This window comes from Eutrigla gurnardus (assembly GCF_963514095.1).
Source record: "Eutrigla gurnardus genome assembly, chromosome: 24".
Classification (NCBI taxonomy): domain Eukaryota; kingdom Metazoa; phylum Chordata; class Actinopteri; order Perciformes; family Triglidae; genus Eutrigla; species Eutrigla gurnardus.
In genome coordinates, this window is record NC_139935.1 from 4,741,069 (window position 1) to 4,754,948 (window position 13,880).

General features: G+C 46.2%; 1 protein-coding gene across 10 annotated transcripts in view; it reads right to left on the reverse strand.

The window, feature by feature from the left end:
- Nucleotides 1–663: 663 nt before the first annotated feature.
- atp11a (ATPase phospholipid transporting 11A) overlaps nucleotides 664–13,880 on the reverse strand; it is a 28,135-nt gene continuing 14,918 nt past the window's right edge. For 2 of the 10 annotated variants that reach the window (XM_084004590.1, XM_084004588.1), the window contains exons 9-31: nucleotides 13,836–13,880; nucleotides 13,589–13,670; nucleotides 12,932–13,082; nucleotides 12,659–12,856; nucleotides 12,452–12,565; nucleotides 12,270–12,329; nucleotides 12,002–12,168; nucleotides 11,822–11,893; nucleotides 11,409–11,482; nucleotides 11,210–11,313; nucleotides 10,897–11,078; nucleotides 10,233–10,484; nucleotides 9,971–10,148; nucleotides 9,779–9,881; nucleotides 9,532–9,677; nucleotides 9,318–9,377; nucleotides 9,094–9,221; nucleotides 8,684–8,819; nucleotides 8,117–8,140; nucleotides 7,226–7,291; nucleotides 7,043–7,146; nucleotides 6,798–6,963; nucleotides 4,052–4,866 (exon numbers count right to left, since the gene is read on the reverse strand). The exon at nucleotides 13,836–13,880 is cut by the window's right edge. In XM_084004590.1, the coding sequence (XP_083860716.1) occupies nucleotides 4,585–4,866; nucleotides 6,798–6,963; nucleotides 7,043–7,146; nucleotides 7,226–7,291; nucleotides 8,117–8,140; nucleotides 8,684–8,819; nucleotides 9,094–9,221; nucleotides 9,318–9,377; nucleotides 9,532–9,677; nucleotides 9,779–9,881; nucleotides 9,971–10,148; nucleotides 10,233–10,484; nucleotides 10,897–11,078; nucleotides 11,210–11,313; nucleotides 11,409–11,482; nucleotides 11,822–11,893; nucleotides 12,002–12,168; nucleotides 12,270–12,329; nucleotides 12,452–12,565; nucleotides 12,659–12,856; nucleotides 12,932–13,082; nucleotides 13,589–13,670; nucleotides 13,836–13,880 (2,894 nt within the window). In that variant the 3' untranslated portion in view covers nucleotides 4,052–4,584. The other 8 variants (XM_084004589.1, XM_084004597.1, XM_084004595.1 and 5 more) reach the window with 7 other exon arrangements.

Below are 13,880 nucleotides of genomic sequence, written 5' to 3' on the forward strand. Positions count from 1 at the left end.
GAAAAAGAGGTGACAGGACTGGAGGACAGATGGAATAAAGTTTCTGCACAATTTCCCTCGTTCGGAGGGTGATGAGAAGAAGAAGAGACGGAGGGAGCCATTATAATAGAAAATATCTTTCAAATAATGCAGTCTTTCTTAAAATGTTACATGTTTGTGTTAATTTTCATTAAGCACGAGCAAATCAATTTGTGAGCCTCCCTGTCGGCGAGTGTGTGCATCCATCCTCAACACATCTCCCTCTGAAGGCCAGGCCATAATAATGACAGACAAAAAAAGATGAGTCCCCCCCCTTCCAGAAAAACACAATGTGTACTGAGACATAAACAATTGGTGGCAAATAACAGCAATTTCACAGCTAATTCGTAGATTTCACGTGTGAATGCCTCCATCACCTCCCTCCATTTAAAGCTGCGAATAGAGACGCACACTGACATTACAACCTCAAGACGAGCTACAATGTGTGTGTGTGTGTGTGTACAGACATGTGCAGCGACACACGCATGTTGTTACTACAGCTGTCAAAGTGACTAGTTGAGAGCAGATTGTTTGGTAATCACATAAATCCACACAAATCAGCTCCCTTTCAATCTATAGATTATCCACAGTGCATATGAAATCAGAGCATATTTCCATATAGCATATATTGGAAAGTCTTTAGTCAGTGAAGTGTTGGGGAGCCGCGTTTTGTGGACTAGCTGGTTCTAGAAGATGAGGAGACCCAGGACTGAACCCTGTGGAGCCCCCAAGGTTCACTATTTAGTTCTTATATTTTTAAGCCACCTGTTGCTTCATTGCAGTTTCATACAAATGAGTCTGACTCTTTAATGGGATGGAAAATGACACTTCTGCCTTTGATTTCCCTGCCAGTCCCATTTGCGTCTCTTATTTTCACACGATCGGGGGTGTGAATTCATCTTAAATCGAGCAGACTTTGTGACAGCCCCGACACACACCTGCCTAAATTGGTGATGAAGAGGTTGTAAAGCACATGGTTGCACCTTGAATCACCTCCCACCTCTCTACATATTTTTTTGAATCTATACCAAGTAACACGCCGTAAACATGACATTAAAGGGAACACACAATGCATATTTATAGCCTAAGTTGTTATAAGACTTTGCTCGTTCTGCTTTCAGTTTTAAAATGATTGAATGAGTCAGTGCAGTTTATTATTACAAACAGCCATATCGAGGCAGGTGAAAGAGGTCGGTGAAGATGCACAGCCACTCTTCGCCATCTAGGCTACATTTCATATTTCTCCTCCTTCTCCCCGCAGCTTTTCTTGACAGTTGCCCTAGTTATTTCTGCATCCTTGTCAGACGCACTCGCAGGTCTCATCGGCTGCCAGCTGTGGAGGAGAGGACGCGGAGATCAGCGCAGACGAGAAGTGAAAAGGATGAAGAGAATCCAATCGATAATCTCGTTGACGTCCTCCGACGGTGCAGACGGCAGCCCCGGAGCAACTTTGGGTGAATGCATTAAATCTAAAAAAAAATGTTTTTTTTTTTTTTTACCATTTCCTGATTTGTCATTTAAAACACAACCGGTCGTTTAGTTGGAGGCACATTTTGGTTAGACGCTCCAAACTCTTCGACGTGTCAACTCGGACCTTTAGAATGTCAGAAGTACTCGACTGCCCCCCTGTGGCTGATGCATGAAATGCACCCTTGAGAGAAAAAAAAAAAGCTTTATTACAGGATTTTTATATTTCCACTTCTGGCTTTATTTTCAAGCAAATATACAATTGTTTGCCATCGATAGCTACGGAAATGTTGGCAAGTAAATCTTGATATGACTCTGTTAAAAACGGTATATAAAAAGACCCCAAAAACTGTACATCCATCAACATAACTACATTTATATATTGTATGTATATATATATTCTGTATCAGCGCTTTATAGATACCGTTAGTTATGAGAAATACAACACTGTACATTAATAATACATTGCAAAGGAGAACGGTAACATTCTGCTCGAAGGCTGTCAGTTTAGGTGCTCTTGAAAGATCAGGACAGTTGGGACAAGAGCGACTGGTACTGCGAGACCTTGAATCCACCGTTAATGGCTTTGAACGTTTCTACAGCAGAGTGTCAATCATCAGACGAGTGTATCCGAGCGAACACCACAGAAATCTATACGCACACACATCCACGTCCAGTGTTGTTTTGTCAAGTTTGGTTGTTCGAATGCTCTTCTACATAAATAAGACACACATTAAATACTGTCTCCAGAACGTAAAAAAAACATCCCTACCCTACGTAGAAAAAGGTGCTACAGTAACAGGTGGGGTTTCTTTGTGTGGACTGTTCCCCAACAGAAGGAGGTGCAGGATATTTTGGTTTGATCGGATAATCATAAAGAAGTGAGGCCACACTCATTTACATGCAAGGCAAGATTTCAGCTGGAGGTATCGAACCACGTGGATGGTTCTGGATGCCCAGGTCGTGTCATATCAGCCTCTGAGGCCCTTTGACCCCTTTCCTTTACAGTTCATTTTATATAAAATATTGAAATAGAAAACCAGAAACTTGCGAATTCAGAGATAAATTAAAGGTGAAACAAACAGATATTTTTTTTTGTAACGTTGATTGATCAAAGTTTTCCACCTCATTAAAATAAATGTGAAAGTGGCTAAAGATGAATATTACATTAATAGAAAACAATAAAAAAAAAAAGAACATAGCAGAGACAGATGCCCTCCTGGACATATAAACACATTTTGAATAAAAACAATAAAAAAACAAACAGAAGTAATTCACTTTCATTGATCGAGCGTCACATGTAACATTTCAGTGCTGCGTTTGTTCCAAATCAGTCCTTTAAGCTGACTTTTATACGTACGTATCCGTTCTCTCGGTCTCTCCTCAGTCACGCATCCGTTCGCCCGCCATCTGCGGCGCGTTTGCATGATTCAAATATATAATATTAGTCGGAAATGTACCACGAAGCGAGCAAAAGACGGAGAAACTACCACAAGGCACCTAATGTAAAGCAGCTAAAAGAATCTCTAGCAGCAGCAGCAGCAGCAAGGCTTTGGTTCTATCAAAACGTCCTTTTCTACTCTTGTCTCACACTGATGGATGGATTTACTGGATGGCCGAGAGGATGCAGAAAGAGGGCGATCAGACGGCTGGAGGCAGGATAACTCCCACGTCAGCATCGCTTCACCACAGGGAGAACCAGAGAGGGACAGACAGAAAGAGAGGAAGAGACAGACGGCTAGAAGGAAAGACAGGGAGGTTAACTGTCAGAGCAGAAAAGGGTGAGACAGAATTCAGAGGAGACCCTTTCGCCCTCTTGTAGATGCTGTGAATGAAAGGATGGGAATTTGCTTTGGGTGCATTAGGTTGCATATTACAGTTTGACATTTGGGAAAAGTCGCAAACAATCAGTAATTCAGTAAATATGATGCTGACTCCCCGTTTCAGAGATGCTGCCAGGTGGATTTGATCCTTTCTAGTCTCTACACTGAGCTAAACTAAGCCCAATCTCAGAGACACTGCATATTTATTTAAGACATCAAGCAGTTTTGGGCACTTTAGTTTTTTTTCAGATGATTTCAACTACCATATTCTTCTCGTAGCACGACAGTCCATCCATTAGTTGTCATTGTCTTTCTGTTTCTTTGGTCAAAGGTGGACGATAATGTGATATTTACAAGGTAACATTAAGGCATTGAGAAGCAGCAGTCATCGCTATTTCTACCATTTCTAAGCCATAAAAAACTCTGTATTCAGCATTATAGGTACATATAAGAGCGTCTACCGTTAAAGTGCTTTAAAGACATGAATGCAACACTAACACGACTGCCAGCTATCACAGATACACACACATCTGTCACTCTAGACTACCTACACGGGAGTGTTGGATGTGCGGCGTAAGTCGGCCTTCTCTCCCGATTAATCGCTAATTAAACAGGAAAGAAAGGGCCGACCCAGAGCCACCTCTCCAACCCCCGACTACAGCCCTGCTTACAGTGTTGTAGAGTCCTAGGGAGTGTTTCGGGATAATAGGTTTGCACACAGGCAACACCAGTTAGTCCTGAAGAGAGGCAGAGCAGAGAGAAAGAGACGGAGGGAGTGAAGGGAAGAACATGTTTTGGTCAGAGAGCTGTCGAAAGTGACCGTCTTCAGCAGCAGCACAATCACAACACATCAAATAATTCATATTAGGAAAGTGAACTTCAGCTGCCAGCTATCAAAGGCAGGCGGACTTAAAGGGCCAGTGCACATGTTTTTCAGTGATTTGACAGATCAAAGCTCTGGAGTCCGTTCGCCGTGACATCAGCACGCTGAGCCCTTTGCTCGTTACGGCGCGAGCGAGTCCTCCCATAGTGCTTTGTGCCTGACTCGGCGGATGACTTGTGAGCAGCCGTGAGAGGTCACTTTCATCGTTACGGATGGATCACAGGTACCTGTTAGCATCGTAGTCCGTTACTCGACGCCGGCGACATGAATAAATACTTTTGTGTAACTGTACTTTCCAGTGACCTGGTCAGAATCTGGAACTATTTATTAAACGACTCCTTTCGTTGACCCCAAATGGATACCAGAATAGAGGAATATAAAAACGGAAATAAGTTAGATTGCGGTCTCTGGCCCCGCCCCGCTGTAGGCGTGTCCCTGCTTCGAGTGGCGGGAGCCATCGGTGAAGCGGAGGAGAGGGGTGAAGGTGCAGTAGTCTGGCGTTCTTTGCCAGCGTGTGAACATGGTTTTCTTGTGAAAGGGTTCAGACCTTCGAGGGTTCGGGGCGATCCTTTGGTTGCCCGAGCCTCGCCGGCGGCTGCCCGCCTTGGACGGAGCATGGAGAGACGCCAGGGGGGTGAACTCGGACAGCTGGCCCTTGTAGAGTTTATCAGCATTCTGTGTGGAGAGAGGAAGGAACGGGAAACAAGAGAGAGGAGATTAAAACCTAAAAACAGAGTTTACCGGACTACAGAGAGCCGGAGGACACATTGTTATCCCAGCTGGCCAGAAATCAAAATTAAGTTTTCATTAAGTTCATATCTGAGGTGACATAGTGGGTTTGGACTGTAGGAAAGCAGATCTAAATCAGCCATCAACTATTCTTCACTACACAGATATTTGGGAGAAGAGAATAAAGCGTGGGCTTCATCTAAAGGGAAGTCGTGGCTGAAGGGACCAAAAGACAAAGAACACTTCCCTCTGTCAGTAAGCTGAACCTGCGTCAGCAGACAACTCAATTAATGCTATCATTTGATTAATGAACTACTGCGTTGTCTTTAATCTAATTGGCCAGCTGGGATGATAACATCATGTCCATCCTGTTCGGACACAAGCAGTGCAACCCGAGCAAACGAAGTAAATAAACAAGACTATGCAGATGAATACTGTAATGCCAAAACAACAACATAAAAAGATGCAAAACCAAACCATGCAAATGGAAATATGACTAATAAACATGCGTGAATGTTCTGACTTCTGGCCACTGGAGGGCGCCACAGCTCCATCCAAAGAATCACCCACAAGGATGCAAGTGTTTTAAATGACACCTGGAGGCATCATCGGACTTTTAACGTCCTCTCAAAGACACACACACACACACACACACACACACACACACACACACACTACATCCATGTTAGTCACCACGGCAGAGTAAACCCCTTCGCTTGGATGTTAACGTCACCCACCATCACCCAGTCCAAACACCACACACAGTGGCAGGGTGTGTGTTTTACCGTGCTGGAGCACTCTAGGCTTCTGTGACAGCTATTCCATCTAGTAAGGAGTCAGAGCTGTGGTAGGTCAGGGTCCTCTCAGACCCTCTATTACCCCTCACACGCTGTGGACACACACACAAACACACACACACACACACGTATCCAAAGACAAACACATTAAGCGTCTACCACGTACACATTGGAACACACACAGTTTAACATCGCTGTTACAAAAGAAAGTCACTTCACGTACGCTGGATTTACTCTTCAGGGTAAATCCAGATGTTGATGCACTGGCATGCAATCAGACTGTTTGACAAGAGAGGCAATTCATGCAAAACAGTAGCAGGGGGAGAGTGATGACGGAAGGGAAATGGAGGGGGAGAGGGATTCTACATGAGTTAGAGGAAAGGCAGGGGGTCACCTCCAGGAGGGCCGGGTTAGAAACTCATTCTGCTGGAAGTCTGAGACAGCATAAAGATGGTGGAGGGCTCGGAGACAAGGCACCGACGCTTAGTCTGCCCAGACGGAGGAGGGAGAGAGGAACCAGGAGGTCAGCGGGAGGAGTGAACAAGGAGAGGATCAGTCAGATCTTTACAGAAAAATGCCACATGATCAAATGAATGCAACATTTAGACGGTGGAAGCCCGTCTCAGAGGATCGGACACGTTTCAGGAGGCTGCAGTTATAAGGAGGGCGAAGGCAAAGCTCAGGAAGAAATGGAATATAGACATAGAGAAGGTTGTTTAGTTCAAACCTCACTGCAAATTAGAAAAGTGTTGATTTAGAAATCAAGTCCACTCCACGCAGACAGAGAGGCTTACGGACTTACATCCAACAGAGTCGGGACGTAGCCGACGCCTGCATACATCTGCAGTTAGACATTTCACACACACACCGCACCATCAGTTATCAAAAAAGTGCTGAGAGAAAGTGTGTCGTTCTTCAGAAAGTCAAGTAGTTTCGAGGATAAATCGGCTAAAACGGTTTATGGAATATGCACAGTAGAGGGCGCTGTTGTACCTGAGCTTGAGGGATTTAATTTGATGAGTATTTACACAACAAAAACAATAAATACACACTTCACAGCATGTCTGCGTTGGCACCCACCTGTATGCATTCAGTGGTGGTGGGCCACAGCGCCCTGCAGATGACTTTCTTCAGCACGTCTGGCAGCAGACTGGCCGCTATCAGAAGGATTATGCTGAGCCACGCCGGCCCACTGGACAACATCTGCATGAACACGTAGTACATCCTCTGGTAGTTGAGGAAGGGCCTGGAGGAGAGGCAGCAACAATTACAAATTAAAAACATTTTTTTTATAGGTTTCAGCTTCAACGGGATTGTTATCTTACCAGATGATTCCTCCCCACAGCAGCGAGAAGACCACGAAGAAAATCAGCGAGCCCCAGATGACAAAATGATTGATCCAAGTCCAGTAATGAGTGTCGAGAGCCAACTAGAAGAGAGAGGTGAGAGCTGAAGGGAAACCTTCCACCTGCCCAATGTCATAGCTCACTTTGACGAACGTTTGTTACCTTGAATGTAACGGTGAAGACTAACACGGTGAAGACCAGCGTCCCAAATGTCCAGTTTCCAAACATCTGCAGAGGCAAAACAACACATGCTGCTTGTGACACATTCTTCTTGAATATAATCCTCTATGAATTTCACACGTGGATGCACTCGGATCATTTGAGATCACTCTACATGTTAGTGTTGGTCAGCAGCGATGAACTCGGTATTCAATAAGGAATCAATCAATCAGACAGATGGCAGGGTGCTCAGACAGGGGAAGGACAGATGCCTGATGGGTGATGAGGTGACTTAATGACGTAATTATCCATAATAATCCTTCCACATTATAACATGTAACTTTGTAGCGCCACAGTGTGAGGAAACACTAAATATGTTTGGTTCGTTATTGTCAAAGCAGAATTACAGAGATTATGGGCTGTTATTACGATTATAATCCATCGTATTATTTCATCGCATTACAGAAAGTGATATTTTTAATTCCAAACATTTAATGGCAGAATGTGCTGAAACTCCAGGTTCAAAACATCACTACCGACTTCTTTGCATCCTGATGGCACCAAACCTATAAATATGGCTCGGAGATTAACCGTAAATGTGACAATGTTGCTCTGCTCTCAAAGAAAAAAAATGCCCTGTAATGGAAGTAGACTGTAACACACACACACACACACACACACAGCCTGTACAGTCAAGGCGTTTGATAACTGTTCACATGAACACGGATCACCACACAAAACGCCTACAGCTGATGTATCTACAAGCACAAAGGGCTGGTCGTGAGATGAAGGGTGGATGGATGATGGCTCGGTATCAGGCTGTGTGACGGGACCAGACAGGAAATTGGAAACTGAACTCGGGGGGGGATGACAGAGAGACAGTGACAGGCTTACCATCTGTGTGTTGGTTGTCATTAGCTGGGAGGAGGAAAGAGAAGCAAAAAAGAAAGAGCAACACAAAGGTAAGAGGAAGAGGAAGAAAGCCAGAAGAAGAGAAATCATAAGAAAGTAAATCAACCGTTTTGTGGCTGGAGGAGGATAAAAGAAATCAACACAAAAGTAAAAGCAACTGGAGAGCAACGCGGCTTGAAAAAACCAAGAGAGAAACACAGAGGAAGATGGAAACCCGCCATGCTGCCGCGTCTTGGATGTGGATGGGAGAACGTCGGCCAGATTTTAGAGTACATTTGTTACTGTTTTAATTTACTGGCGACGAGTAAGAACCCTGTCTTAGATGCTTCACATAAGGAACACAACAGCTGACCTAACACAGAAACCACAGAAAACACAATTTATGCGCATAAATTCACTGAAAATTACTGAAAAATACAAATGGCAAGCAGCAAATTATAGATGTGTTTTGAAGAGAACTGTGTCATCATGACAAATTACACAATTTCAAAAAAAAAAAATGATGCAGCCTGTAGATCTACTGCTGGATCAAAGCGGCGTGGGCGTTACCTGTCCGTTGCTGGTGAAGGTGGTGTTGTCAAACAGGAAGTAGGCACCGAAGAACATCACGATGGCGTCATACACGCCGAGGACGGTCCAGTAAACGAAGCTGTGCCACCGCAGCAAAGAGTTCTTAGCAATATCTCTGAAGACGGAACACAAGAGGAGAGCGATGCACCATGAGTGACTCACGTGGAGCGGCTCGCACGCTGATCAATACTACATTAGCTGCCTCGAGGAGGACCTTAACCAGAAATGACTGCGATCAAATATTCTAATTAGATTCAGCCTTCACGTGCAATAAGTCATGAACGCATCGCCGATGATGAGCTGAGGACATTTATGAGCCTTATTGAGTACTTTTGCTTTTGAAAATACTTTTCTTCCTTCTGTTATTACATGACGGAGAACAGACGAACCTGTAGAGAGACGGGTCCTTCTTCAGGATGTCCACGTTGATGTGCTGCTCTATGAGGCTGTAGAGCAGGATGGGCAGCGAGGTGAAGCTGATGTTGTACAGAGTCAGGTAGGCCGTGTCGTACAGCGGCTGGGGAGACGGGGCACAAGAGCATTTCCAGTGTTTGCAGTTCGTTTCTGGCGATCCTTCATCTCTTTGAATTGCGGTGTGTGTGTGTTCGCCTACCTGTTGCGAGAAGCCGCAGAAGAACTGGTAGAGGAACTGGGGGAAGATGAAACAGACATTCTGGGAAAAGAAATGAGAAATTAAGTAGTTGCAGAAGGGATTTTAGTTTGTTTCTCGCTCACAAAATAGTCAAATATTACTTTTGCTGCAATTAATAGATTTTGTTAGAATGCCTGTCCCACCTTTTCCAAAAGCCTAGAAACTAAAAGCCTACCTTGTAGAAGAAGTATTGCACGAGTTCAGAGATGCGTATGTAGTAATAGTGTCCGTGGACAAGCAGAATTTTCTTGAGGTGCTTGAACTTCGGGATGGCGTAGTCGCTGTTCCTCACCGCCTGACGGCCCTCCTTACCCATGATGCCTGGGGAAGCAGGTGAAGCAGGTGAAGCGTGCAGGCAGTGAGGGAGGTGTAAGTGCTGACTTTCAGGTGCGTGTTAACAGTTAGCGTGGTGGAGTACTAACCGATGCCGACGTGAGCCTCCAGGATCATGCTGACGTCGTTGGCTCCGTCTCCGATGGCCAGGGTGATCGGGTGCTCCGCGGAGGCTTTGATCAGCTTCACAATCTAGGGATACGGGGAGAAGAGGTATCGGACCTTTAACGCTGGTTGAGTCGTGGACGTCTTCAGAGGAATATCCACAGCGGTGTTTGCACCTGTGCTTTCTGGAGCGGCGCCATTCGACAGCAGAGCACGGCGCTGCAGTTGCGGCAGATTTCGAGGAAGATCTCTTTGTAGTTCCCTGAGTTGGAGTCCTCCTGGGCGGGCCTCATCACCGCAGACAGGGTGGCTCCATCGATGATCAGACCGTAGTCAGTACAGTCGCCTGATAGACTGGACAAACAGAACACCTTTTAGTATTTAAAGCATGAAACAGATCTTTCAAAAAGCGTTTACTACAAGCTGGCAGACACACACCCAGAGAAGGAGTCCCGGGTCATGGCTCCCTGCTGCCTCAGGACGGTCCTGCTCAGGTCAAACAGGACGTCGTGGAGGCTCTGCTCCTCGGTGCGTTTGGTGGTCAGCTCCAGGATCTGGGTGTTGCGGCGAAACAGCTTGCTGGCGTAGCAGGTCGCCGACGCCGTCTCCATCTTGTCGCCGGTCAGCACCCACACCTTCATGCCCGCCTTGTGGAGGGACTCGATGGTGTCTGCCGCTTTATCCTGGAGCCTGCAGGAAAACACGGGCGAGGAGAAAAGATCTATAGGTATTCATTCAACAATGCTTGGATCCTTTTTAATTCTGCTCCTCCAATCGGAAGAGTTTGAATCCCGGCTCCTCCGTCAGTGTGTGAATGGGTAAAATAGACTAAATGTAGTGTGAAGCACCTTGAGGAGCCGAAAAAGGCTAGAAAAGCGCTTTTATAAATGCAGGTCCATTTGCCACTTACAAGAGGAGTTGACTCGCGATAGCCTCTGGGTTAACAATCCCTGTTCAGCCTGCACTGTAATTGCTTTAGCAGCGAGTGGTTGAACTGCCTCTTGTCCTCAACTCAGAAGTGGGGCAGCACGGATAAAGAGTTAGTGCTTTGAAGTGCAGACATTTAGATTGGTTCGTAACAGAACAAAAAGAGATCCTCCACCTGTCCTCCACAGCGGTGGCCCCCAGCAGGATCAGGTCCTTCTCGATGAGGTCGTAGGCCTCGGCCAGCCGTTTGTCTCGGTCCTGGAGCGCCAGCTTGGCCCCGTTCAGCAAGTGGCAAACCTCCTGGTACTGCTCGGGACTCAGAGGCCGGTAGGCCACGCAGAGTGTCCTCAGACCCTCCTGGAGGAGAGAGGGTGAGAATCAATAGAGAAATTTACTTTTTTCCACCTAATGATCCAATAGAAAAGTGCTTTGGTTTGTGTGTGTGTGTGTGTGTGTGTGTGTGTGTGTGTGTGTGTGTGTTCTCTCACCACAGCATTGCGCTCCACCCGAGCTCGGACCTGGTCCACTTTACCTGATACAACCCTGGGGAAGATGGCGGAGTCTGCACCTTTACAGAACAGATAGAGCTCACCTGCTCACACACACACACACACACGTGTGTAAGAAAGAAACCATACACATAAACCTGAGCGTATACGTGCACATTGACAGTTTGGAGTGTATTACCGGTGCTGGACCTGACAATGACGCTCATCCTCCGCCTGACTGAGTCGAAGGTCAAAACCTCCAGCAGTTGAAACCTACATTTTTAAAATAATAAAACACAAATGAAGCCATACTAATTATCCTGGAGTCACATTAAACTTTAAATCCTGCTCAAACAGATCATCTGCTTCAAAGTTGAAAACAATAAAGGTTTTCATCGCTGCACTAAATTTACACTCACAGCCGGGAGGCTTCTGGTTTTCAGCAGAACTTGTTTAGAGCGATGACATCATGTTACAACAATGCGGATCACAGCGGCTCTAAATTATGCAAGTATGGCAGCACGCAGAAACCAGCATTTTAAGAAGCACTATATCATAAGTAACTTCTGAAAAAAGCTGATTGTCGCAGAGGTTTAAAAGGGACAAACTCACCTCTCGATCTCATCGTTCCTGTTCAAGATCTCCATGTGGCTGTCCTTGAGTCTCAGATAGGTGAAACCGAGTCTGCAGCACAGACAGGAGTCACGCTTAATGTGTGCTGATGGATTTATCCACATTCAGCAGTCGGATTCTCACTGGAAACGTGTGTGTGTGTGTGTGTGTGTGCTCCACCTCTTCATGCCCTCCACCAGCGCCACCTCGTCTGGAGACGAGGAGATGTAGAAGGAGGTGGACTTGCCCTGGTGGATGCCGTGCTTGATCCCGTCCACCGTCTCCTCCTCCTTCACCTGCACCGTGTGGCACAAACACAGCGCCCGGAAAAACAGCTCCTCGTGCTCCTGTGGCCGGATGTCGACATGGTGTTACCCCAACGCACACACGCACACACACACACACACACACACACACACACACACACACACACAGAGGCGATGCTCACCCTGGCCCCGGGACCTGGCGATGTGTCGATCATGTCCATACCTGTTGCACCGGGCATCACCTGGCAAAAACGCACATTTAATACACTTAAATAACAGATGACATGTGTCTAAAATATAGTAAAGTACTAATAATAGCTTGAATTTATATAACGCCTTTCATGGAACCCAAGGAAGTCACTACCTGTCCGTTACAGATGGCATCAGCGACGTAAACGTGTCCGTCCACGCAGCACTCGATGAACTCCATGTTGTTCTCCGTCAGCGTCCCCGTCTTGTCCGTGAACACGTACTCCACCTGGATGGAAGAGAGCAGGATAACAGCTCTGTGTTCCCGCTTCGTATCTCGACAAAGGACTTCTCTGCGCGGCGCGGTCACGTTCGGCGCTACCTGTCCCAGCTCCTCGTTCAGGTCCGACGTGTTCACCACGGCTCTCTCTCCCAGCTCCTCGTCGAACATCTCGTCGTCCCACATGATGAAGTAGGAGCCCAGGAACTTCTGCATCTCCACGGTGACGTACATGGAGACGGGGATGATGTAGTTGAAAAGAACCATGAAGGCCAGGAAGTCCGTGAACGCCCTGATCATCTGAGGAAGAGGACGGAGAGGATGATGAAGACATCTTTTTTCCCCCTCCAGATTGAAGGTAACGAACAGACTCACGATGTGTCTCTGCCGCTCTGCGTCCGTCCTGTCGTTGTACCAGGGCTCGTCTCTGTCGGGGTCGGCCTGCCACACGTACTTCAGCACCGTGTTGATGAACGCCTTGGTGATGAGGATGCACAGGTACACCACCAGGTAGGCGTTCATTGACCTGCAGGGGGAGACAACGAGCGGCGCTTTATGCATGGATTCAGAAAGAGCTGCTCCACTGGTTAAAGGGAACAGCTGACATTAACTGCCAGCATTTACTCCGTGCCAAGGCCCCGTTTTGGCAAAAGAAAGACGAATGCATTTCCAAACGAGTTAATCAGGCCTACACCGTCACCAAATGTCATATCTACGATCTGAATTGAAGGAGCATGTCGGCGCCAGACGAAAGGGAAAAGGGATCCGGGTGTCAGAGAGAGCAGACGGAGAATAGATTGGTAAAACAAATATGGAACGATATGAAAATGTCAATGCCATGGTGATCCTGGCCAAAATAATTATCCCGATACTCAATCTGTAATAAGAAGATCGTAAATTCTCCCTCCATAAATAACTTATTTTTCACTTCGTCTATCATGTTTTTTACGACGACGATCAACGATAAAATCCTATATGGTCGCATTCATTATGTATATGTTTATGATAAGGAAAGAAAGAGGGCGCGCCTACTTTTCCACTGCGGAGCGTTTCTGAGTCTTGGACTGGTAGTTGAGAGCCATCTTGGTTTCCATGCCGGTGTAGATGGCGACCGCTAAAAAGGGAGGCGAACGTCAAGCAGAGAACTTCATTCATCAGCAAAACGACGTCTTTTTCCAGAGCTTTCAATCGTATCTTGTGGTCTTTGTCATCGAGTTTACAGACACAAAAGTTCTGGAAAAAGAAACTTTGCATATCTGTGTATTCGGGGTGATTTTACCGTAGATGTGCTCGGTGTTCTTGAGCGTGGCTCCTCGAAGCAGCA